Source organism: Dipodomys merriami, unplaced genomic scaffold (assembly GCF_024711535.1).
Source record: "Dipodomys merriami isolate MVZ:Mamm:240054 unplaced genomic scaffold, mDipMer1.0.p SCAF_323, whole genome shotgun sequence".
Taxonomy (NCBI): Eukaryota; Metazoa; Chordata; class Mammalia; order Rodentia; family Heteromyidae; genus Dipodomys; species Dipodomys merriami.
Genome location: NW_027204749.1, coordinates 908,919 through 927,684, shown reverse-complemented (window position 1 = coordinate 927,684; position 18,766 = coordinate 908,919). Strand labels below are relative to the sequence as shown.

Sequence of the window (18,766 nt, the reverse complement as noted above, 5' to 3'; positions counted from 1 at the left end):
GAGCAAATTTGCTTCAGTTTGTTTCTAGTTTTTCTAGTGTGAGAGAAAGTTGTCCCACTAGTTATGTGATTTAGTGACACCTAGGAGATGACTTCTCATAGAAGGTGAAGGATGGCTAGCAACTGCTCCGACATCACATCCTCATATGTAATATTAAACTATCCTAATGAAATTTTACTGGATTTGCTGAAATAGTGTGGTCAAACATAACTTCAAATATTCTACAGGACTGAGTGAGCTATAAGTACTTCAATTAATCTCTGTAAATACTCTTGGACTGCTTTGTGCTCTTTGTTTTACTTGAAACTTAGGCTGAGTTTGATAGTATTTATAGAAATCTCTGTTGTTCTTTATGGTGTTCTCATAGGAGTTCTCTTTCCTATTTTCCCAATTCATTCTATTTTTCATCTTTATTAATTTTTTTCTTTCTTTTGTATTACATTTATTTATTGTGAAAATACCATAAAGGGAGGTTACAATTACATGGGCAAGATAGTGAGTACATTTCTTATCATGCATTGTTGCCTCCTCCTTCGTTTCCCTTTACCATCCTTCTTTCTTCTTTTTTTTTTCAGTTGTAGGTCTGGAACTCTGGGCCTAGTCGCTATACTTAAACTCTGCAGCTCAAGGCTAGTACTCTACCAGTGGTGCCACATCGCCACTTCCAGGTTTCTAGTGGTTAATTGGAGATAAGAGTCTCACAGATGGTCCTACCTGGGCTGGCTTTGAACCTCTATGCTCAGATCTCAGCCTCCTGAGTAGCTAGGATTACATGCATGAGCCACCACCATGTGAGTTCACTAGCTTTATTTCTCTCTTCTCTTGTTGTCTATTTTTCTCTGTCTCTTTTTCTCTTTCATTCTCTCTGCTTCTCTTTCCTCCACTTGTCTCTTAATTTTTCTTTTCTTCAAATGTTTTATCTGGGAAGTAGCTTCTCTTACTGATCAGTTTTCTTTTGGTGACATGGCTCTTAGAATTGACATTTTTGTTATTAATTATACAGGAAAATTGTTGGTAAACATAAAATAATTTGAGTTTCCAGATTCTATTATCTTTCTCTGGTTTAATCTCATTTGATGTGGTTCCTGCAGTTTTCCTTTTTCTTCTTGCTCTGCTTGAATATTTGCATTCACTGATATTATAACACAGAAGCTTGTTGTGAAAATAAACATACAGTGACTATGGATTTGGTATTGGAAATATCACTAATGGAAAATTCTGACATACATTTGCTAAGTAGTAAACTTTAATCTCAGGAACTTCAATACTAAATAGCATGTGTGGCAATGTATCCTTGGGAATCTAGTGGAAGAAATGGTTCAGGAATGTGTGACACACTTGAGCAATAGTCAGTGAAATCATCTGCAAAACCTACACAAATTATAATAATTTGTATTTTTGTCCATGTGTGTTTGCTATTAATGCTATTTGTAGTGTGTATTTCCAACTAAACACTGTTTGAGCATGTGTTCAAACACTTTCAGTTTGTTTATTATTTTAGTAGGTAAAATAGATATGTTTGTCACCCATATGTCTTCACAGAATCCAAAATTTGATTTTTCCATGTTTCTTTGGATGATAGGTCTAGCTATGTAGTCCAGCAAGCTCTTATTTGTTAAATAAGTTTATTTATTGTGAAAATACCATACAGAGGGGTTACACTTACATGAGCAAGATAATGAGTACATTTCTTATTAAGCATTGTTGCCTTCTCCTTTGTTTTTCCCCTACCATCCCAGCCCTCCCATCTCCTCGACTACACTCCCCCACCCACCTCCAAGCAAGCTCTTCATCTTTTTATGTAGCCTAGTCTGACAAGTAATCTTTCTTGAGTTTCCCAAGTCCAGGGGGAATAGTTGTGTTTCAGACTGTGTGTGGCTACATTAGCCATTCTTATGTGTACAGTTCATTGATAAAACACTGGGCCACACTGTTGTGAAGCCATTCCATCCATCCAGCTACAACACTTTTCATCTTCCATCTGTGAAGCTATTTGATCATTGAATAGGCAGCTCCTGTTCCTCTCTATCCCAGTCTCTGGAATCATCCTACATTTGGGCTCCACAAGTTTGTTGATCCTTGGAAGCTCAGTAAGGGAAATTATACCATGGCTGCTCCTTTATGATTGGTGTGTTTTATTTAGCTTATTTTACTTAAAGTTCATCCCTGCCATAAAATGTAGTAAAGTTTTCTCCTTTGAACACATTTATTGTTTTACATGCTTCAATGTTTTGCTTATTGTGAGTAGATTTTGAGAAGTGATTCTCCAAGCATTTGTTGTACTCCCTGCTTTATCTGCTGTTGCACACAAGCATAGAAATGCTGGACCATATTCCTATATAATTCTATGTTTAGTTCTTTTTAGGACTCTTCGTACCATCTTTGATAGATTGTTTGTTTGTTTGTTTGTTAGGTCGATCAAGGGGCTTGAACTCCGGGCCTGAGCCGTACTCCCTCAGCTCTTTAGCTCAAGGCTAGCGCTCTACCACTGGAGCCACAGCACCACTTCTGGTTTTCTGGTGGTTTTATTGGAGATAAGAGTTTCACGGATTTTCCTGCCTATGCTGGCTTTGAACCGTGATCCTCAAATCTCAGCCTTCTGAGTAGATATGTTTACAGGTGTGAACCATGGGTACCTGGCTTCATCTTTGATATTTTTATATACATGACAGAAATGCACCAAGGTTCACATCCTTTTCACATCTTTCCTAGCTTTTTTGAGACTTTGGGAGTATTTTTGTTGTTTTTATTTAAAACTATGTCCATACTAGCATGTATCAAATGTTATTTTATTGGGATTTTGATTTGAATTTTTCTCATGACTACTGATATTAAACTAATTTTATATTTTAATGTACTACATGTGTATGTCGTTTTTAGAAAAATCTCTTCAATCTTTTTCCAACTTTAAAATTAGATTTTGTTGTCTGGGTTACTTGAAGGATTTTCTTTATATTTTCTAATTCATATTGGTTAGCAATCCATTTAGAGATATATGCAAATATTTCTCACATACATGCTTTTTTCCCTTTATTGGTAGTGTTTTTCAATGTACAAGGTTTTCATTTGTATTTATTTATTAGTTATTTATTTATATATTATAGGTCATGGGGCTTGAACTCTGGGCCTGAACACTGTCTCTCAGCTCTTAAATTCAAGACTAGCACTCTACCACTTTGGCCACAGCACCACTTCTGGTTTTCTGGTGACTTACTGGAAGTAAGAGTTTCACAGCTATACCTGCTCAGGCTGACTTTCAGACCCGATCTTCAGATCTCACCCTCTTGAGTACCTAATATTACAGGTGTGATCCACCAGAGACTCACATTGTTTGTTTGTTTCTTTGTTTTTTCCAAGAGGTAGTTTTGGAGTTTTATTTATGGGATTACTGTCAAATCTTGCTTTATTTTTTTCTTTTCTTTTCTTTTTTCTCAGCAGTGAGTCCTGAACTGTAGGCCTGTGTGCTGTCACTCAGCTCTTCAGCTCATGTTGAGTACATTACAGATTGAACCAAAGGAACATTTCCAACATTTTGCTTATGTGGTACTGAGGAATTAAACCCAGGGCCTAATGCATGATAAGCATGCGCTCTACCACTGAGCAATCTTCCCAGACCAGTTACTGTCAAATCTGATGCCATGAAACTTTCCTCCCCATCTCTCTTCTCTTCTTTCCCCTTTTCCTCTTTTCCCCTCCACTCCACTACTCTCTTGTCCTCTCTTCTTCCTTCTTTTTCCTGACCTTTTACTTCCCTTCTCTCCCTCCTCCACTCAGCTTCTTTTCCCTTTATATCTGAGATGAAGACTTGCTAGTATCACTACAGTTAGGTTTCTAACTTAGAAACACAGTAATAAACATACCTCATGGTGTTCTTGAGCTACTATTGGAGCTTGAACTGCTAGTCTCATAGTCAGTCAACTTCCTCACTCACTGTTGGCATTATCACTTGAGCTATACCTCTAACCTGTTCATTAGCTGCTTAGTTTGATTTGTCTATCCAGGCTGGCTTGCAGACCTCAGTTTCCTCCTTAGTAGCTAGGCTAAAATGACAGTCTGAGCAAGAAGTACTTGCCTTGATTTTTCTTACTTCAACATTTAACATTAATACTTAATTGGCTACTACAATGAAATAGTTTATTGTTTCTGGTTTATGTAGAGTTATTTTGCAACCTAAACTGAAATAGTTTATCTTTCAAATTAAGTGTTGTATTGTTTTTCTAACAACTGTACCTGTTCTACCTGTGGTAGATTTTCTTCACTAAGCAGATCGTTTATGCTGGAGGTATTGTTTTATAATTAATGTAATTTAATCTTATTATGGAGGTGATGTATAGAGAGATATGTCAGGAGTGAGGTAAAAAATACCCTTCGTTTCATACAGTGTCTTCCATGCCTTCATTCTCTCCCAATCTCTCCTTCTTATCTCTACTCTTGAGTTGTATATTTTACTTTCATCACACTATTTCCCTCACATTCTATGACTCTGCCACACCCACCAGAAGATATACATGTGAATACACCATACATAATTGAAAGCAATTGTTTTTATTTCACAAGTGAAGTAAGAAAGTAGCTCTCTTTAATAAATCACAATGATAGCATACATACATTTTTACATATTCATTCTAGTTTCCTTCTGTTTATTTTACTGTTAGATTATTAGAAACATATTGTTGGATTTTTTTGTATTTATATCATAGATTTATTTGTCATACTGATTTCTAGACAATTTGTCTTTAGATCTATTGTCAGTGTGTCTGTCTTGGTAAATATAACTGCATAGTGTTTTATAAACAGCATTTAGTAAAGATAATGCTATCCCTGTCTGTGTTTCTAGTGACCATTTGTCTAGTTATACAGTCATTAAATGGAAAATTACTTCTCCAATCATAATGATAGATTAAGGAAATTATCATTCTTTCTCCTTTTAATCATGTCTTTGTAGACTTTACTTTTCAGAATAGAACTTTTGTTATACAGATTTATAATTTGCTTGTTATTATCAATGCTCCGTATCTGTGGTAAAACAATTTGTGCTGAGGTTCCTTTCCTTTCATATTATGATTACTTGTATTTTTCAATAATGCTTGTTGCTTATGGTATGTTTATATTAATTTAATTTTATTTCTTAATAATTAATGTATGTCTGTTTGGCTTATTTTTTTGAGTCTGTTTTGTTCTGTTCAAATCAGACAGTACCTGATATATTTACTATTTTTATTATATAATATTAACATGGTTTCATTTTAGTGATTACTTTGCTATTTATTATGTTTGTCTCATCTGACATGTATTTATTAGTTTGCTTTCATGTAACCTGCACACATCGTTCTATACCATGCAAATCACCTCTCATATAATCTCCAGAGAATCTTCTATACTCTGCAAATCACCTCTGATAGCTATTACAATTTAAATCCTACTAAATAGTTGTTACAATGCATTGTTCATAGGATAATACCATTTTTTTCAAAGATTGCATGTTTACTATAGGTGCCATACTTTGTCAAGTCTTTGGGTTTTATGGTTTGTTGAATCTGTGCAACAAACAAATACGTAAGGCCTAAAATATTCCTTTAAAAATGCTACTGTAGGGGCTAGAAAGGTGGCTCAGTGGAGAGTGCTTGCCTTGCATGCATGAGGCCCTGGGTTAGGTTGCTCAGCACCACATAAACAGAAGAATCTGAAAGTGGTGCTGTGGGTTTAGTAGTAGAGCAGTAGCCTTGAGCTGAAGAGCTGAGGGACAGAGCCCAGGCCCAGAGATCAAGCTGCATGAATGATGAAAAGAAAAAACATACCACAAATAACATAGTGCATATAATAATATTTAAAGGTGCTGGACACAAGTGTCTCAGGGTAGTAAACCTGAGACCTGAGGATTGAGATTTCATCCAGCCCTTTCAGAAAAGTCAATGAAACTCTTATCTACAATTAATCACCTAAAAATCCAGGGGTAGAAATTGATACATGGCTCCAGTGATAGATGCTTAAGATAAAATGGTCAGGGACAGCACTCAGACAATGAGATCAATACCTAATATTGGTATATTATACTGGGTTATATGGAAATAAATGCTACTTTTCAAAAGTGGTTGGAATTGTGCAAAAATGCATATTGTTCAATAAGTAATGAAATCAATGAAATCAATCGAATAATCAATCAAGTAATGAATTCAATACCTGGCTTATGTAACTTTGACATACATATATGCATCTATGTATATATATATATATATATATATATATACATACACACATATGTATATGTACATAGATGTATATATATACATAGATGTATATATACACATATGTATATATGTATATATATACACATATGTATATGTACATATATATGTCTATATAGACATACATATGTATGTATGTACAGATGTAAATGTGTATATATCACCTTTACAATAATTTTTTTTGGGGGGGGCTGGTCGTAGGGTTTGAACTCTGGGCCTGGGCGCTGTCCCACAGGTCTTAAGATCAAGGCTACCATTCTACCACTTGAGCCACAGTGCCATTTCCCACTTTTTATTTTCTTTTTGCTTATGTGGTGCAGAGGAATCGAACCCAGGGCCTTAGGCATGCAAGGCAAGTGCTCTAACACTGAGCCACCTTACCAGCCCCCACAATAATTTTTTAAAAATGCAAAAACAACAGAAACATACAATAAGTTCTCCCATGAATGTAGGTAGCATTTGGAGCCTGGTGAGTTAGCACACACAGTAAAGGAGGTGAATATGGTTTAAAAAAAATCTGTGTGTGTGTGTGTGTGTGTGTGTTTGTGTGGTGTTTATCAATGAAACTTGCTGACATTGGGTTTTTTGTTTTCATTTGCTCATTTGTTGTTGTTGTTTGACATTTCTGGGGCTTGAACTCATGGTGTGGGAACTGTTCCTGAATTTCATTATGCTGAAGCCTACCACTCTACCACTTCAGCTACAGCACCAGTGCTTCTAGGGGTGTTTGGTACTTTTTGTTGTTTGTTAGGTATTGAAATATCAAACTTAGTGCTCCATGCATGCTAGGCAAGCACTTTATCACTAAGCCACATTGCCAGCCCCATCCACACTGTTTTAAGAAGGGAAGCAGGGCTGGGAGTGTGGCTCAGTGGTACAGTGCTTGCCTTGTATACATGAGGCACTGGGTTCCACTCCTCAGCACCACATCAGCAGAAAATTCATTGTGACTTCTCACCAATTAAATGCCAGAAAACTATAAGTGACATTCTGGCTGGAAGTGGTAGCATGCCAGCCTGTAGTGAAAAGCCTAGGGAATATGCCAGGCTCTCCCTGAGTTTAAACCCCATAGCTAACAATTAAAAGAAAAAAGAAACAATTAGGAACAAACAAAAACCTAAACACTTGCTCATTGCCTTTGTTCTTCTATTTTTCCTTGTTCTTGTATCTGTATACTTCATATCATTCCATTTTCTACTTTCTTCCTTTCACTTTGGGGAATTGAACCTTGGGACTTGCACATGGAAAGTGGATACTACGTACCAACCTATTCTTTCTTCTTTTAACATAAAAAGTCAGCTTATACGACAGGCAAGGTAGCAAAATGGTACAGGGCTTGCATTGCATGATTGAGGAGCTGGGTTCTATTCCTCAGTTCCACATGCACAGAAAAACCTGGCAGTGGTGCTGTGGCTCAAGTGGTAGAATGGTACACTTTAGCAAAAGCAGCTCAGGGACAGCACCTGGCCTCTGAGGTCAAGCCTAAGGACCAGCAAAACAAAACATCTGCTCATTTAGTCAATGCTTCCCCTGCAATTTAAAAGACAAACTTACAAGTAACTTTCGTTCCCTTTCAATACTACTGTCCTCCTTTCCAGTGAGTTCAGGGGCCGCACACAGAAGAGACTCTATGCCTCTGCTGTCCCTTGTAAACTAGCTGTTGTACAACAGTAAGCAGCAACACATACATTTCTGTTCGTATTATTTTGAACACCATGGGCTTTGTCAAGGTAGGTAAAAATAAGTGAAGGAAACCTTTCCTTTTCATTTATTGGTTGTGAGTGTAATGGATCTATCTTGCTGAGGACTTAAATCTGACACTCCTGTCATTTGAGTTCTCTCTGAACTACTTTTCAATTTGTTTTCTTCTTAGGACACACACACACACACACACACACACACAAATATCCTGAAGAATTTTAACTAGTTCATCAGACAATAGTTTTACTACCAATTCTTCTTGTCCACAGCAATTGTATCATCTACATAAGACAAGAGAATTACATTAGGCCACTGGCTTAACTTGACTAACAGGTCCCTGTGTCAACAGTCAGCCCTCCTGAAACCTGGGCACACCATGTCCCATGCTGGAGGTGCCATGTGGTGCTGGTGGTGTACTGATGGGTAGCACAGGCCCTGTTCTGGCTCCTCACTCCTGTCCCGGGGCTTGCATATTGCATGAAGACTTTGGCACTGCGCTCCTCTCCTCGGCTGGCTCCTCACCAATCTTTTCTTTCCTGCACCTTCCATTTTGAGTTCTGGCTTACACTATGAGCCCAGCCAATTTCTAACACACCTGATGAAGTCTCCACATCAAACTTTTGGTAACAAACATTTAAGTTAGAATGCACATATAAAGGTTTGGCTTGGGTTTGCTCAGACCCCATGGACAAGTGAAGAAAAGATGGTTAGCTGTGGATGCCCCAGGTAGTGATCTTCTCAAAGTACTGACAACTCTATAACAGGGACTTCATACAAGAATGTTTCTGATCAAGAAACCTGAACAAAAAAATATTTAAAAGATCTTCACAATTCATTGAGGAAACAGAAAAGAGAGGTTAGTGTAACATGTTTCTCAAAGGAGCAAGAAAAATGTACACCTAATACGATGTTAATTATGGGAGGAAAAACAGTGGCATCTATCTTGGCTCTAGAAATTCTAAATTTAGGTCAACCTTTGTGTTTCTGTAAAAGAAGACAGTACACTTGTTGGAAGCCACATTATGGAAGATGGAATACTGCAGTGTTTATTACACAGCTAGCAGTCTGCATGCAGCCTGTTGTAAAAATGACTTGTAGTCCACAAATAGACAGCTTGGAAACAGGACAGAAAGGAAAAAAAAAAGAAGTAAAACAAAACCAAGAAAACAATCAGCACAAAAAGAGTGCTGAATTGGCACACTATGATGACCAGAGACAAGCCAGGAGACAGGACACAGGACATGATCACAGAGACATGTACCATAGCAGCTAGTGCCACTGCTGGTCCAGCCTAAATAGGGCCTAAGCAGGAGGGAGGTCTACAGGAAATTCCCAGTCACTGGACTAAGAGATTGAGTAACATATCAACCAAATTCTCACCCCTGCTTCCAGGGAACCAGCCACACCTATCAGTTGGGTGGCAAGTGATGAAGGAGGTATTCCTTGCCCCTGCATGAAGACAAGATGCCAGACCCCACCATCCACCATGTGTCCAATAGGGCACCAGCCAAACCTGACCTCCTTACTTAATATGATTGAAATATTAAGTCAATTTATAAAATGTTACAGCTTCCTTATAATTTTGTAAACAGTTCAAGAATTACCTTTTGTAAAAGCCATTTTTCTTGAGCCCCATCTCTGAAACAATAATTCTCACATTCACCAAAAATTAAACATTCTTCTTTTGAATAGTTTATTTCTTCCTTCTTCCTCATTCCTTCCCTTCCTCTTTCCCTCTCTCACATCACTCCTTCCTGCCTTCCTTCCTTCCTTCTTTCTTTCCTTCTTTCTATCCTTCCTTCTTTCCTTCCTTCCTCTCAGGGCCTAGAAGTGATGCTGTAACTCAAGTGGCAGATGGTTTTATTTTTTTGTTAACTTCAATTTTTGTGAGAAGTTGATCAATATCTTTGTGTGCTCAATTATTTCCCCTAATATCCTATCCACTTTGGCCCTCTATGAGATAACACAGGTGCGACACATCATCCACACTGGTGTTTTGTAATAGCTTGCTCAGCAGAACAACTAAATAGTCTAAGAGTGAATCAATCACAAGTTGCTCATCACCAATGATTAACTAAAGAAAAGAGCAAGCACTGAAGACACTTTGGGGTTCTCCCGCAAGGCACAATGCAGATTCTAGTCTTTATTAATCTATCATATTTTTAAATATATATTTTATTTTAAACATACTGTACAGATTGGTTATACCATTATGAGTTAGGTCATGAATACATTTCCTTTTGAGCATTGTTACATCTCTGAGAAAGACTTTACTACTATGTATGTACTGCAACAAGGACTAATGTCTTCCTTTAGATCTTTCATTCAAAAACTGAACTGGAATAAGTAAGTCATTTGTACTATAACGCATGGATCACACATACAGAGGAAGACTTAAGGGAGCAGTAGAAATATGGTTGTTCTCATGTTCTTGCCTCCAATCATAACAGTATTTACTTATCTATTGTTCCCATAAGCATGTTGGAGATGATCTGAATCCAGTCCCAAAGGGCTAGAGCTCATATTTCTAAGAAGAGTTTATCAAATAACCTTGACACACCATTCCTTAGTATAAAAGACACAAGTGAATTATTTCAATTTCTTAATTCCTTGTCGAGACAGGTTGTTTCTACATGCTTTGGATAATATTGAAGGACACCATCCACACTCAACATAATGACAAATGTTGGTTCAAAGAGAGCTGAAGAATGAAGAATGGTTTCCCATCACCCATAACTTACCTCTGCCATGAAGAATTTCTCTGTATAATTTACAGAGGTTTTCTGACAAAGATTTTCCTACATTGGGTTTCTTTCCTGGGTGAATATTTTAATAATTGCTGAAGGTTGGCTTCTGGTTGAAAGACTTCCTCTCATGTTTATATTTACAGAAATTCTGTCATGTGTCCAGGTCTCTGATACCGGTACAGATTAGACTTCTGGCAAAATGTTTTCTATACTCATAATTTCTCTCCTGTGTATGATCTCACATATGCTGAGGACTCAGTTCTGATTGAAAGTCATTTCACATATGTTCTATGCATTACTTCCTTTTCTCCTATGTGAGTCATTTCTCTCATGAAAACTGAGATATTCCTTTCAGGTCAAAGACCTTCCACATTTGTAATATTTTTAAGATTTCTCTGCTGTGTGTGATATGAACTTGGATCTATGAATACTTAGTATAGGACTTTCCACATTTGATATATTTGTATTTTCTCATCTGTGTCTGTCCTCTGATGCAAACTGAGTTAGGAAATTTTCTTGAAAACCTTTCCATTTTTTCCTACATATTTTTTCTCTTCTCTTTGTGTGTGAGAGTATGTGTCTGTGTTTCTGTGTGTTTTGGGTGTTCTGTGATGCACTCTGAGCTGTGTCTTGTAGTTGGAGGACTCCACATCTGCTATATCATAAGGTCTCTATCCTGTATTGGTTCTGTATTGCAATTTCAATTTTCTTACAGATCAAAGACTTTCCCCATTTGGAACAATCCTAAGTTATTTCATATGTGTGAATCAACTTCTGTGTGTTAAACTGTGAACTCCAGGTCTTTCCACACTGGTTGCATTCATAAGGTTTCTCTCCTTGTGTTCTGTGATGGACGTTATGGTTTGCCTTCCAGATGAAAGAATTTCCATGCCTACTACATACATAACATTTCTCTCTGGTGGGTTTTTTTCTGATGGACAGAAAGGTGTATGTTCTGGGTGAAAGAATTTCCACATAGGTTACATTCATAAAATTTCTCTCCTGTGTGTGCTCTCTGGTGGACAGTAAGGTGGAGCTTCTAGCTGAAAATCTTTCCACACATATGATATTTATAAGGTTTCTTTCATGTGTGTTTTCTGATGGACAGTGAAGTTTTACTTCCAGGTGAAAGCCTTTCCACACATGTTACATTAATAAGGTTTCTCTCTTATGTGTGTTGTCTGGTGGCAAGTAAGGTATGACTTCTTGGTGAAAGACTTTCCATACGTGTTACATACATAAGGTTTCTCTCCTGTGTGTGTGTTCTCTGGTGGCGAGTAAGATTTGATTTCTGGATGAAACACTTTCCACACAGGTTACATTCATAAGGTCTCTCTCCTGTGTGTGTTCTCTGGTGGCTAGTAAGATATACCTTGCAGGTGAAAGACTTTCCACAAATGTTACATTCAAAAGGTTTCTCTTTTCTGTGTGTTCTCTGGTGGACAGTAAGGTATGCCATCCTGGCGAAAGACTTTCCACAAATGTTACATTCATAAGGTTTCTCTCCTTTGTGTGTTCTCTGGTGGCTAGTAAGATATCCCTTGCAGGAGAAAGACATTCCACAAATGTTACATTCAAAAGGTTTCTCTTTTGTGTGTGTACTCAGGTGAACAATAAGCTTTGATTTCTGGTTGAAATACTTTCCACACACGTTACATTCAAAAGGTTTCTTTCCTGTGTGTGTTATCTGATGGACAGTGAGTTTTGACTTCCAGGAGAAGGACTTTCCACATAAGTTACATTCATGAATTTTCTTTCCAGTGTGTGTTCTCTGGTGTCTAGTAAGATATGCCTTGCAGGTGAAAGACTTTCCACACACGTTACATTCAAAAGGTTTCTTTCCTGTGTGTGTTATCTGATGGACAGTGAGGGTTGACTTCCAGGTAAAGGACTTTCCACACAAGTTACATTCATAAATTTTCTCTCCTGTGTGTGTTCTCTGGTGGACAGTAACCTTTGATTTCTGGGTGAAACACTTTCCACACAGGTTACATTCATAAGGTCTCTCTCCTGTGTGTGTTCTGTGGTGGACAGTAAGCTTTGATTTCTTGGTGAAAGACTTTCCACACATGTTACATTCATAAGGTTTCTCTCTAGTATGTGTTCTCTGGTGGACAGTAAGATATGCCATCCTGGCGAAAGAATTTCCACACACATTACATTCATAAGGTTTCTTTCCTGTGTGTGTTATCTGATGGACAGTGAGAGTTGACTTCCAGGAGAAGGACTTTCCACATAAGTTACATTCATAAATTTTCTTTCCAGTGTGTGTTCTCTGATGTCTAGTAAGATATGCCTTGCAGATGAAAGATTTTCCACAAATGTTGCATTGAAAAGGTTTCTGTTTTGTGTGTGTTCTCTGGTGGACAGTAAGATTTGATTTCTTGGTAAAAGACACACGTTACATTCATAAGGTTTCTCTATTGTGTGTGTTCTCTGAGGGACAACAGGGTGTGTCTTCTCAGTGAAAGACTTTTCACATTGTTTATATTCTTCAACTACAGAAGACACATGAGGACTATAGGCAGCACACATCTTACCAGGTTCACTGAAAACACCCATGTTCTGACATCCAGTGACCTTTTCTATCCTCATCCCTAAGGAGTTCCCATTATTCTTAATCAGTTCTGACTTCTGTTTTGAGCTCAAATGAAAACTTTTTATAAGTCTCACTTTTTCCTCCCCTGGGTTACTATTCATGACTGCCACTTCAGAGCGATATTTATTGTGACTTTCCTGACAGGTGCTAATCACATCCTCCATTACTGGGACATCTAAAATGCATAATAGAAAAATAGACAAAAACATAAATGAGACCCACAAATTCCTTACGATAACGATATTTCCTCACATTCTGTTACTAGATTTTCAAATATCAAAGCATTGCTTTATGCAGAATATATACTTTTCTCTGCAATGTAGTAATTAAGAAAGTAGTACTGACATTTTACAATGCAAAATAATGTTTTTCTGTATTTCAGATTATTATATGTTGTCCCAGGAAATATTTCCTGAAATTATTCATCTCCATACTCTTAATGCTTCCATTCTGAATTGCCCTCTATGCCCAGCACCACTGATAAGAAATTGTCCCCATCAGAGGATAGCAGCCCTAGCATACTCCTATTTTCCTCCTACCTGCATAATACTAGTTTAAAAGAAAATGAGGTCTCCTTTCTACATTTCTTATTCTCTTTTTCTCTTTATGAATGACTTCTCTACAGAAAAAGGGAATTGCTAACACTACCTACAGTGGCACACCAAATTCAGTGTGTCTCCACATGAATTCTGGATTGACAATTCCTTGAGACAAAGGATCACCTAGTTCTCTGCCACACATGACTCAGGGGCATTAGGAATAATACTGCTCTGTACCGCTGAATATAAACAGACCCACTGGGCTCTGGATCCATCATCACCATTCAAGATGCTTTAACTCACCTGTAAAATTCTTGTCTGAGCCTTCTCTTATCCATGGTTCTGCACCTTGCTCCAGCTTCACAATCAACGCAGGTTTAGGAACACAGTGCCCTGTGAATAAGAAATAGTGGAGAACAATTGCTCTTGCTGGGTCATCATTAATGTAAGGTCACAGACATCCTGTTCACAAGGTTGCTCCTAAATCTGGTTTCTCAATTGTTTTTGTGGGGTCCGTCGAGTTGTGGGGCCTGAACTCTGGGCCTGGGAGCTGTCTCTCAGCTCTTAAGCACAAGGCTAGCACTCTATCACTTGAGCCACAACACCAATTCTAGCTTTATTTCCCTGCTTATGTGGTGCTGAGATATCGAACACAGAGCCTCAAGCATGCAAGGCAATCACTCTACCCCTGAGCCATCTTCCCAGCCCATGGTTTCTTTATTCTTAATAACTCCATGGTGTAGTTTCCCCCAGCTTTGAGTTTATTGTGTCCATTGTGTGGCTTGAACTCAGCTCTTTTGCTCAAAGCTAGCATTCTACTAGTTTGAGTCTTGCCTACGATTCTAGTTTTTGAATGGTTAATTGGAGATAAGAGTTTCATGGTCACTTTTCCACAGTTGCTGGCTTCAAACCAAAATCTTCAGATTTCAGCCTCTTGATGCACTAAACTCTGTGTCAAGTTTGGCTTACAAATACACACATTCACCTACTGATTTCCAGATCATACTGTCACTAGTAATGTATATTCTATCTAGACTGTAGATCCACCTATGATAATTACCCCAAGTCTGGGAAGTCAGTTTCCTATTATTGGATCATACTTTGGAACTTTTATACAACTATTGATTAGAAATGTTAAAGATTGAGAATAAAATTAGCTCTTGAGTTACATATAATGAAGTTGAAGTTTCCCTTACAAAGAAATGACACTTCATATGGACTGGAATCTTTTTTAGTTTTTTTGTTTGTTTGTTTGTTTGTTTGTTTTAGAAAATGATATGGTTCAAAGGCTTATAACTTTAATCCTTCATTGACGAGGTGAGATCAGAAGTGGCAGGCTTGAAACCAACCTGAGCATGGAAACCCAGAATATACTCCCCAAAAAAAGCCAAAATGGAGTTGTGGTTCATGCAGTAGTGCGAAAGGCAAACAACACCAAGCACCTCGACCTGAATTTCACTGGCTTTTATACTAGCAGTTTTTTACCTGGGAATGGACTGGAATCTTATACATAGATAACATAAACAGTCAAATGTCTACTAAAATAAAAGCACTTGATCTTCCAAATAAAAGTGACCTTTGCTCACCCAAGGACATGAGGTTGCTATAGGTCTCCAGCATCACATCTCTGTGAAGGGTTCGCTGACCAGGATCCAGATCCTGCCACTCCTTCCATGTGAAGTACACAGCCACATCCTCAAATGAGATCAGCTTCTGTAATGGCACATTTCCATCAAGAAATTAGGCCTGGGTCATGAGAATTCCAAACTGGAATTTCATTATGCTGCAGGTATTCTTTTGTCTTACATAAAATGTTTGCACCTTGCTGTGTTATCTATTCACTGGGAGAATTAAATAGCAAATTAGAAATATTGGACAATATATAAACCTGGTCATTAAAACACACAGATTTGCAGGGCACTGGTGGCTTATCCTCCTAGTTATTCAGGAGGCTGAGGTCTGAGGATCAAGGTTCAAGGCCAGCCCAGGCAGGAAAGTCCATGAGACACTTATCTCCAATAAACCACCAGAAAACTGAAAGTAGCACTGTGACTCAAGTGGTAGAGCACTCACTTTGCCCTGAAGAGCTGAGGGATAACAACCAGGCCCAGAATTCAAGCCCCAAGACCAATAAAAAATTACAGTTTCCGTAATGCATGCAAACACATTTCTGCTGCTAGCAATAGAGACAAGGTAAAAACTCTAAGGAGACAATAATCTGGTATGACAACAATAAGTCTAAGGAGGTGTCTGAAAAATTATATTATCATTTTTTGATAAAATTTTAGTACATATAAGGGTAACAATGAATTAAACAAATATTTTTTCTGCATTTACATATACTGCTTCATCCTAAATCCTATTTAGACTTTCTATTAACAGGTACTCTCATCAGCAACCAGAACACATTCAGGATATGACATGGATTACAGAACATAGAACATTACTAAACCTATGAGAAGCAGTGTCCACATAAATATTAAAAAATACTAACAATACTCCAGAAAGTAGCTAATGATTTATTTTGCCCATATAAGATTTAATTGAGTTCACACATAAAAATATCCTAGGTTAACCATGTTTGGTTTAAATACTAAATATTGAAAAGTGGTCACAGATACCCTGATATTTACATCCTATGTAAAAAAGAACTGCTACCATGAGGTTTTGTAAACTTTGCCTACATTCTACAATACAAAATATATGTGGGAGGGGAATAAAATATTCTTTACAATATTTTCATATTAATAGGCTTCATGGAAGGTGGAGGAAAATGTATAGAAGCTCAAGGAATACTCAATATGACAAAAATGATGAATATGCACAAATGCTCCAATGTGTCACATATTTCTGAGTCATTTCTCCAGTAGATCCCTAAGGATATATTTCTACTTGTGTTAGTTAATAGCAAAATTCCTCAGAGATCCAAATCAATTCCTGAGAAATCATCCGTGAGATTTTGCAACAAGTGATATTTCTAATAAAGAACACCTTGTCACTGTATTTTTTTAAATCAAAACCAGTTCCTATCCTATACTGGCAGTGAATTAAAATATTCAAAAGTAGTGGGAAGGAAAGACAAAACAGAATACCACATCAAATGAAGTTAGTCCAAAAATAACAGAATCAGGAGAAAACTGATTTTCTTGTAGTTTATAAGCTGGGCGAAGGAAATACTTTTCTGTGGGGAACTCTGAGGTTGAGCCAAGGGGGAAAAGGTTTGAGAGGTTGGAATTCGAGCCTGACCGCAATGAGAACACTGAGAGCTGGCCACAGAAGGGTTAAAAGAGAATTCTGGAGAGGGTTAAGAGACTGGAGGGCAGGCCTTTTCCTTACTGTTGGAAAGATAACATCTGAAACTGAGCTGCTGTTCACCTTCAAGGGTAGCTAAGGTGAACTTCATGTCTGCATTTTCTCTGGGCACCACTCTTTTGTCTCAGGAGAATAAGGAAACATGTTTTCCTCACAACCTGTTGTGGCTCTGATTGTACTATTAATATAGATACTTCATTTTTGCAGGTTATCAATGGTAATCTTCCCTGTGTGCACTCAAGGAACTATGCTTGATTGCTGGCAGCAAGGGACCAAGTGCCAGAGAGCCTTCTGAACCCTGGTTTTCCCTAAGTCTATCTGTTTATGTTTTTGTGATTTTCTAAGTTTGTTTCTGGAATCCTGTAGAACTCTCTAGGCAACAATTTTCCTATATAATGGGTAAGAAAAATGTCAAACCTAAGAGCCATGTCAGCAAAGTAAAACTGATCACTAAGAAAAACTAGCTCCCAGATAGATCATTTGAAGAAAAGAAAAAACTGAGAGACATATGGAGGAAAGAGAAAATGAGAAAAGTAAGAAAAAATGATAGAAAGATAGATACAAAGAGAGAGAAAGAGAAAAATAACCAACACTAGTGAGTAGAAAATCAAAAATAGACAGATAAAATAGAGGAAAGAAATTTTGTGAGGATACTTTAGAAAACAAACAGGAATTTGTAGAAAGACCATAAAGTTTAGCAACAAATATAGCCTAAGTTTCAAGTAAGACCAAGACCATGAAGTCGTCCAAGTACTATATATGGAGAGTAATTTCAGTACATATAGGTTAATCATTCCTTAAGAACACATGAAGGTATGTATGACCACACTATTTCAGCAATTCCAGGAAAATTTCATTGAAATAGTTTAATGTTGCTCATGAGGATGTGATCTGTTTACAAGCTATCCTTCACCTTCCATAAGAAGTAACCTGCTGGGTGTCATTACATCACATAACAGATTTGATTACATTTTATGACAACATGAAACCTAGACATTCTGAAGCCAATCTGCATTCAACTTAGAAAGAATACAACCATTTAATCTGCTAAACCTACAAACAATCTTAATCTGATAATCTATAAGCCATATGAATATGTTCCTGGGGCTGAATCTGTGTGTTTGGACTTGTTTTAAATTCTTGAACATCTTTAGGTTCATATAATGGAATAAAACCAAATGAGAAATAAAAAAAACAACTCACCAGAGATCCATTCATTCTGTCTTGCTGCTGACAATGAGCAGAAGATTCTGGAAGCACGGCTGGGATACAAGACAAATGATGTATTCAGAAATGAATCTGTGAGACTTTCAGCCCAGAATTTCCCCTTGCAACATAATGGGCTGAAAAACGGCAAAGACTTCTTATAAGTGAAGAATCTTTACTGTCTCGGGCAGAGCATTAAAGTCTCCAATAAATACAAATCCAGTCCATTTCCTGGTAGATAGATATTATTAAACCAACTAATTTCTATGTTTATGTACATACTACATATAAAACTGAATGTTCCTACAAAAAATATTGACTAACTGAAAGCAAAAACATATCACATTGCCACGAAAAGTAATTATTACTGAATATACTTCAGGATGTATGAACTGCTTTTTTAATGCAAAGGTATCC

The 18,766-nt window shown here is 37.4% G+C and overlaps 1 protein-coding gene across 1 annotated transcript in view; it reads right to left on the bottom strand.

Annotated features, from left to right (window-relative positions):
- The window catches only part of LOC138841622 (zinc finger protein 420-like), a 128,061-nt gene that overhangs the window by 41,058 nt on the left and 68,237 nt on the right, over positions 1-18,766 (bottom strand). Inside the window, 5 exon segments of the mRNA XM_070042398.1 lie at positions 11,921-13,087; positions 13,090-13,129; positions 13,367-13,467; positions 15,418-15,544; positions 18,347-18,405. Coding sequence (XP_069898499.1) covers positions 11,921-13,087; positions 13,090-13,129; positions 13,367-13,467; positions 15,418-15,544; positions 18,347-18,405 — 1,494 coding nt within the window.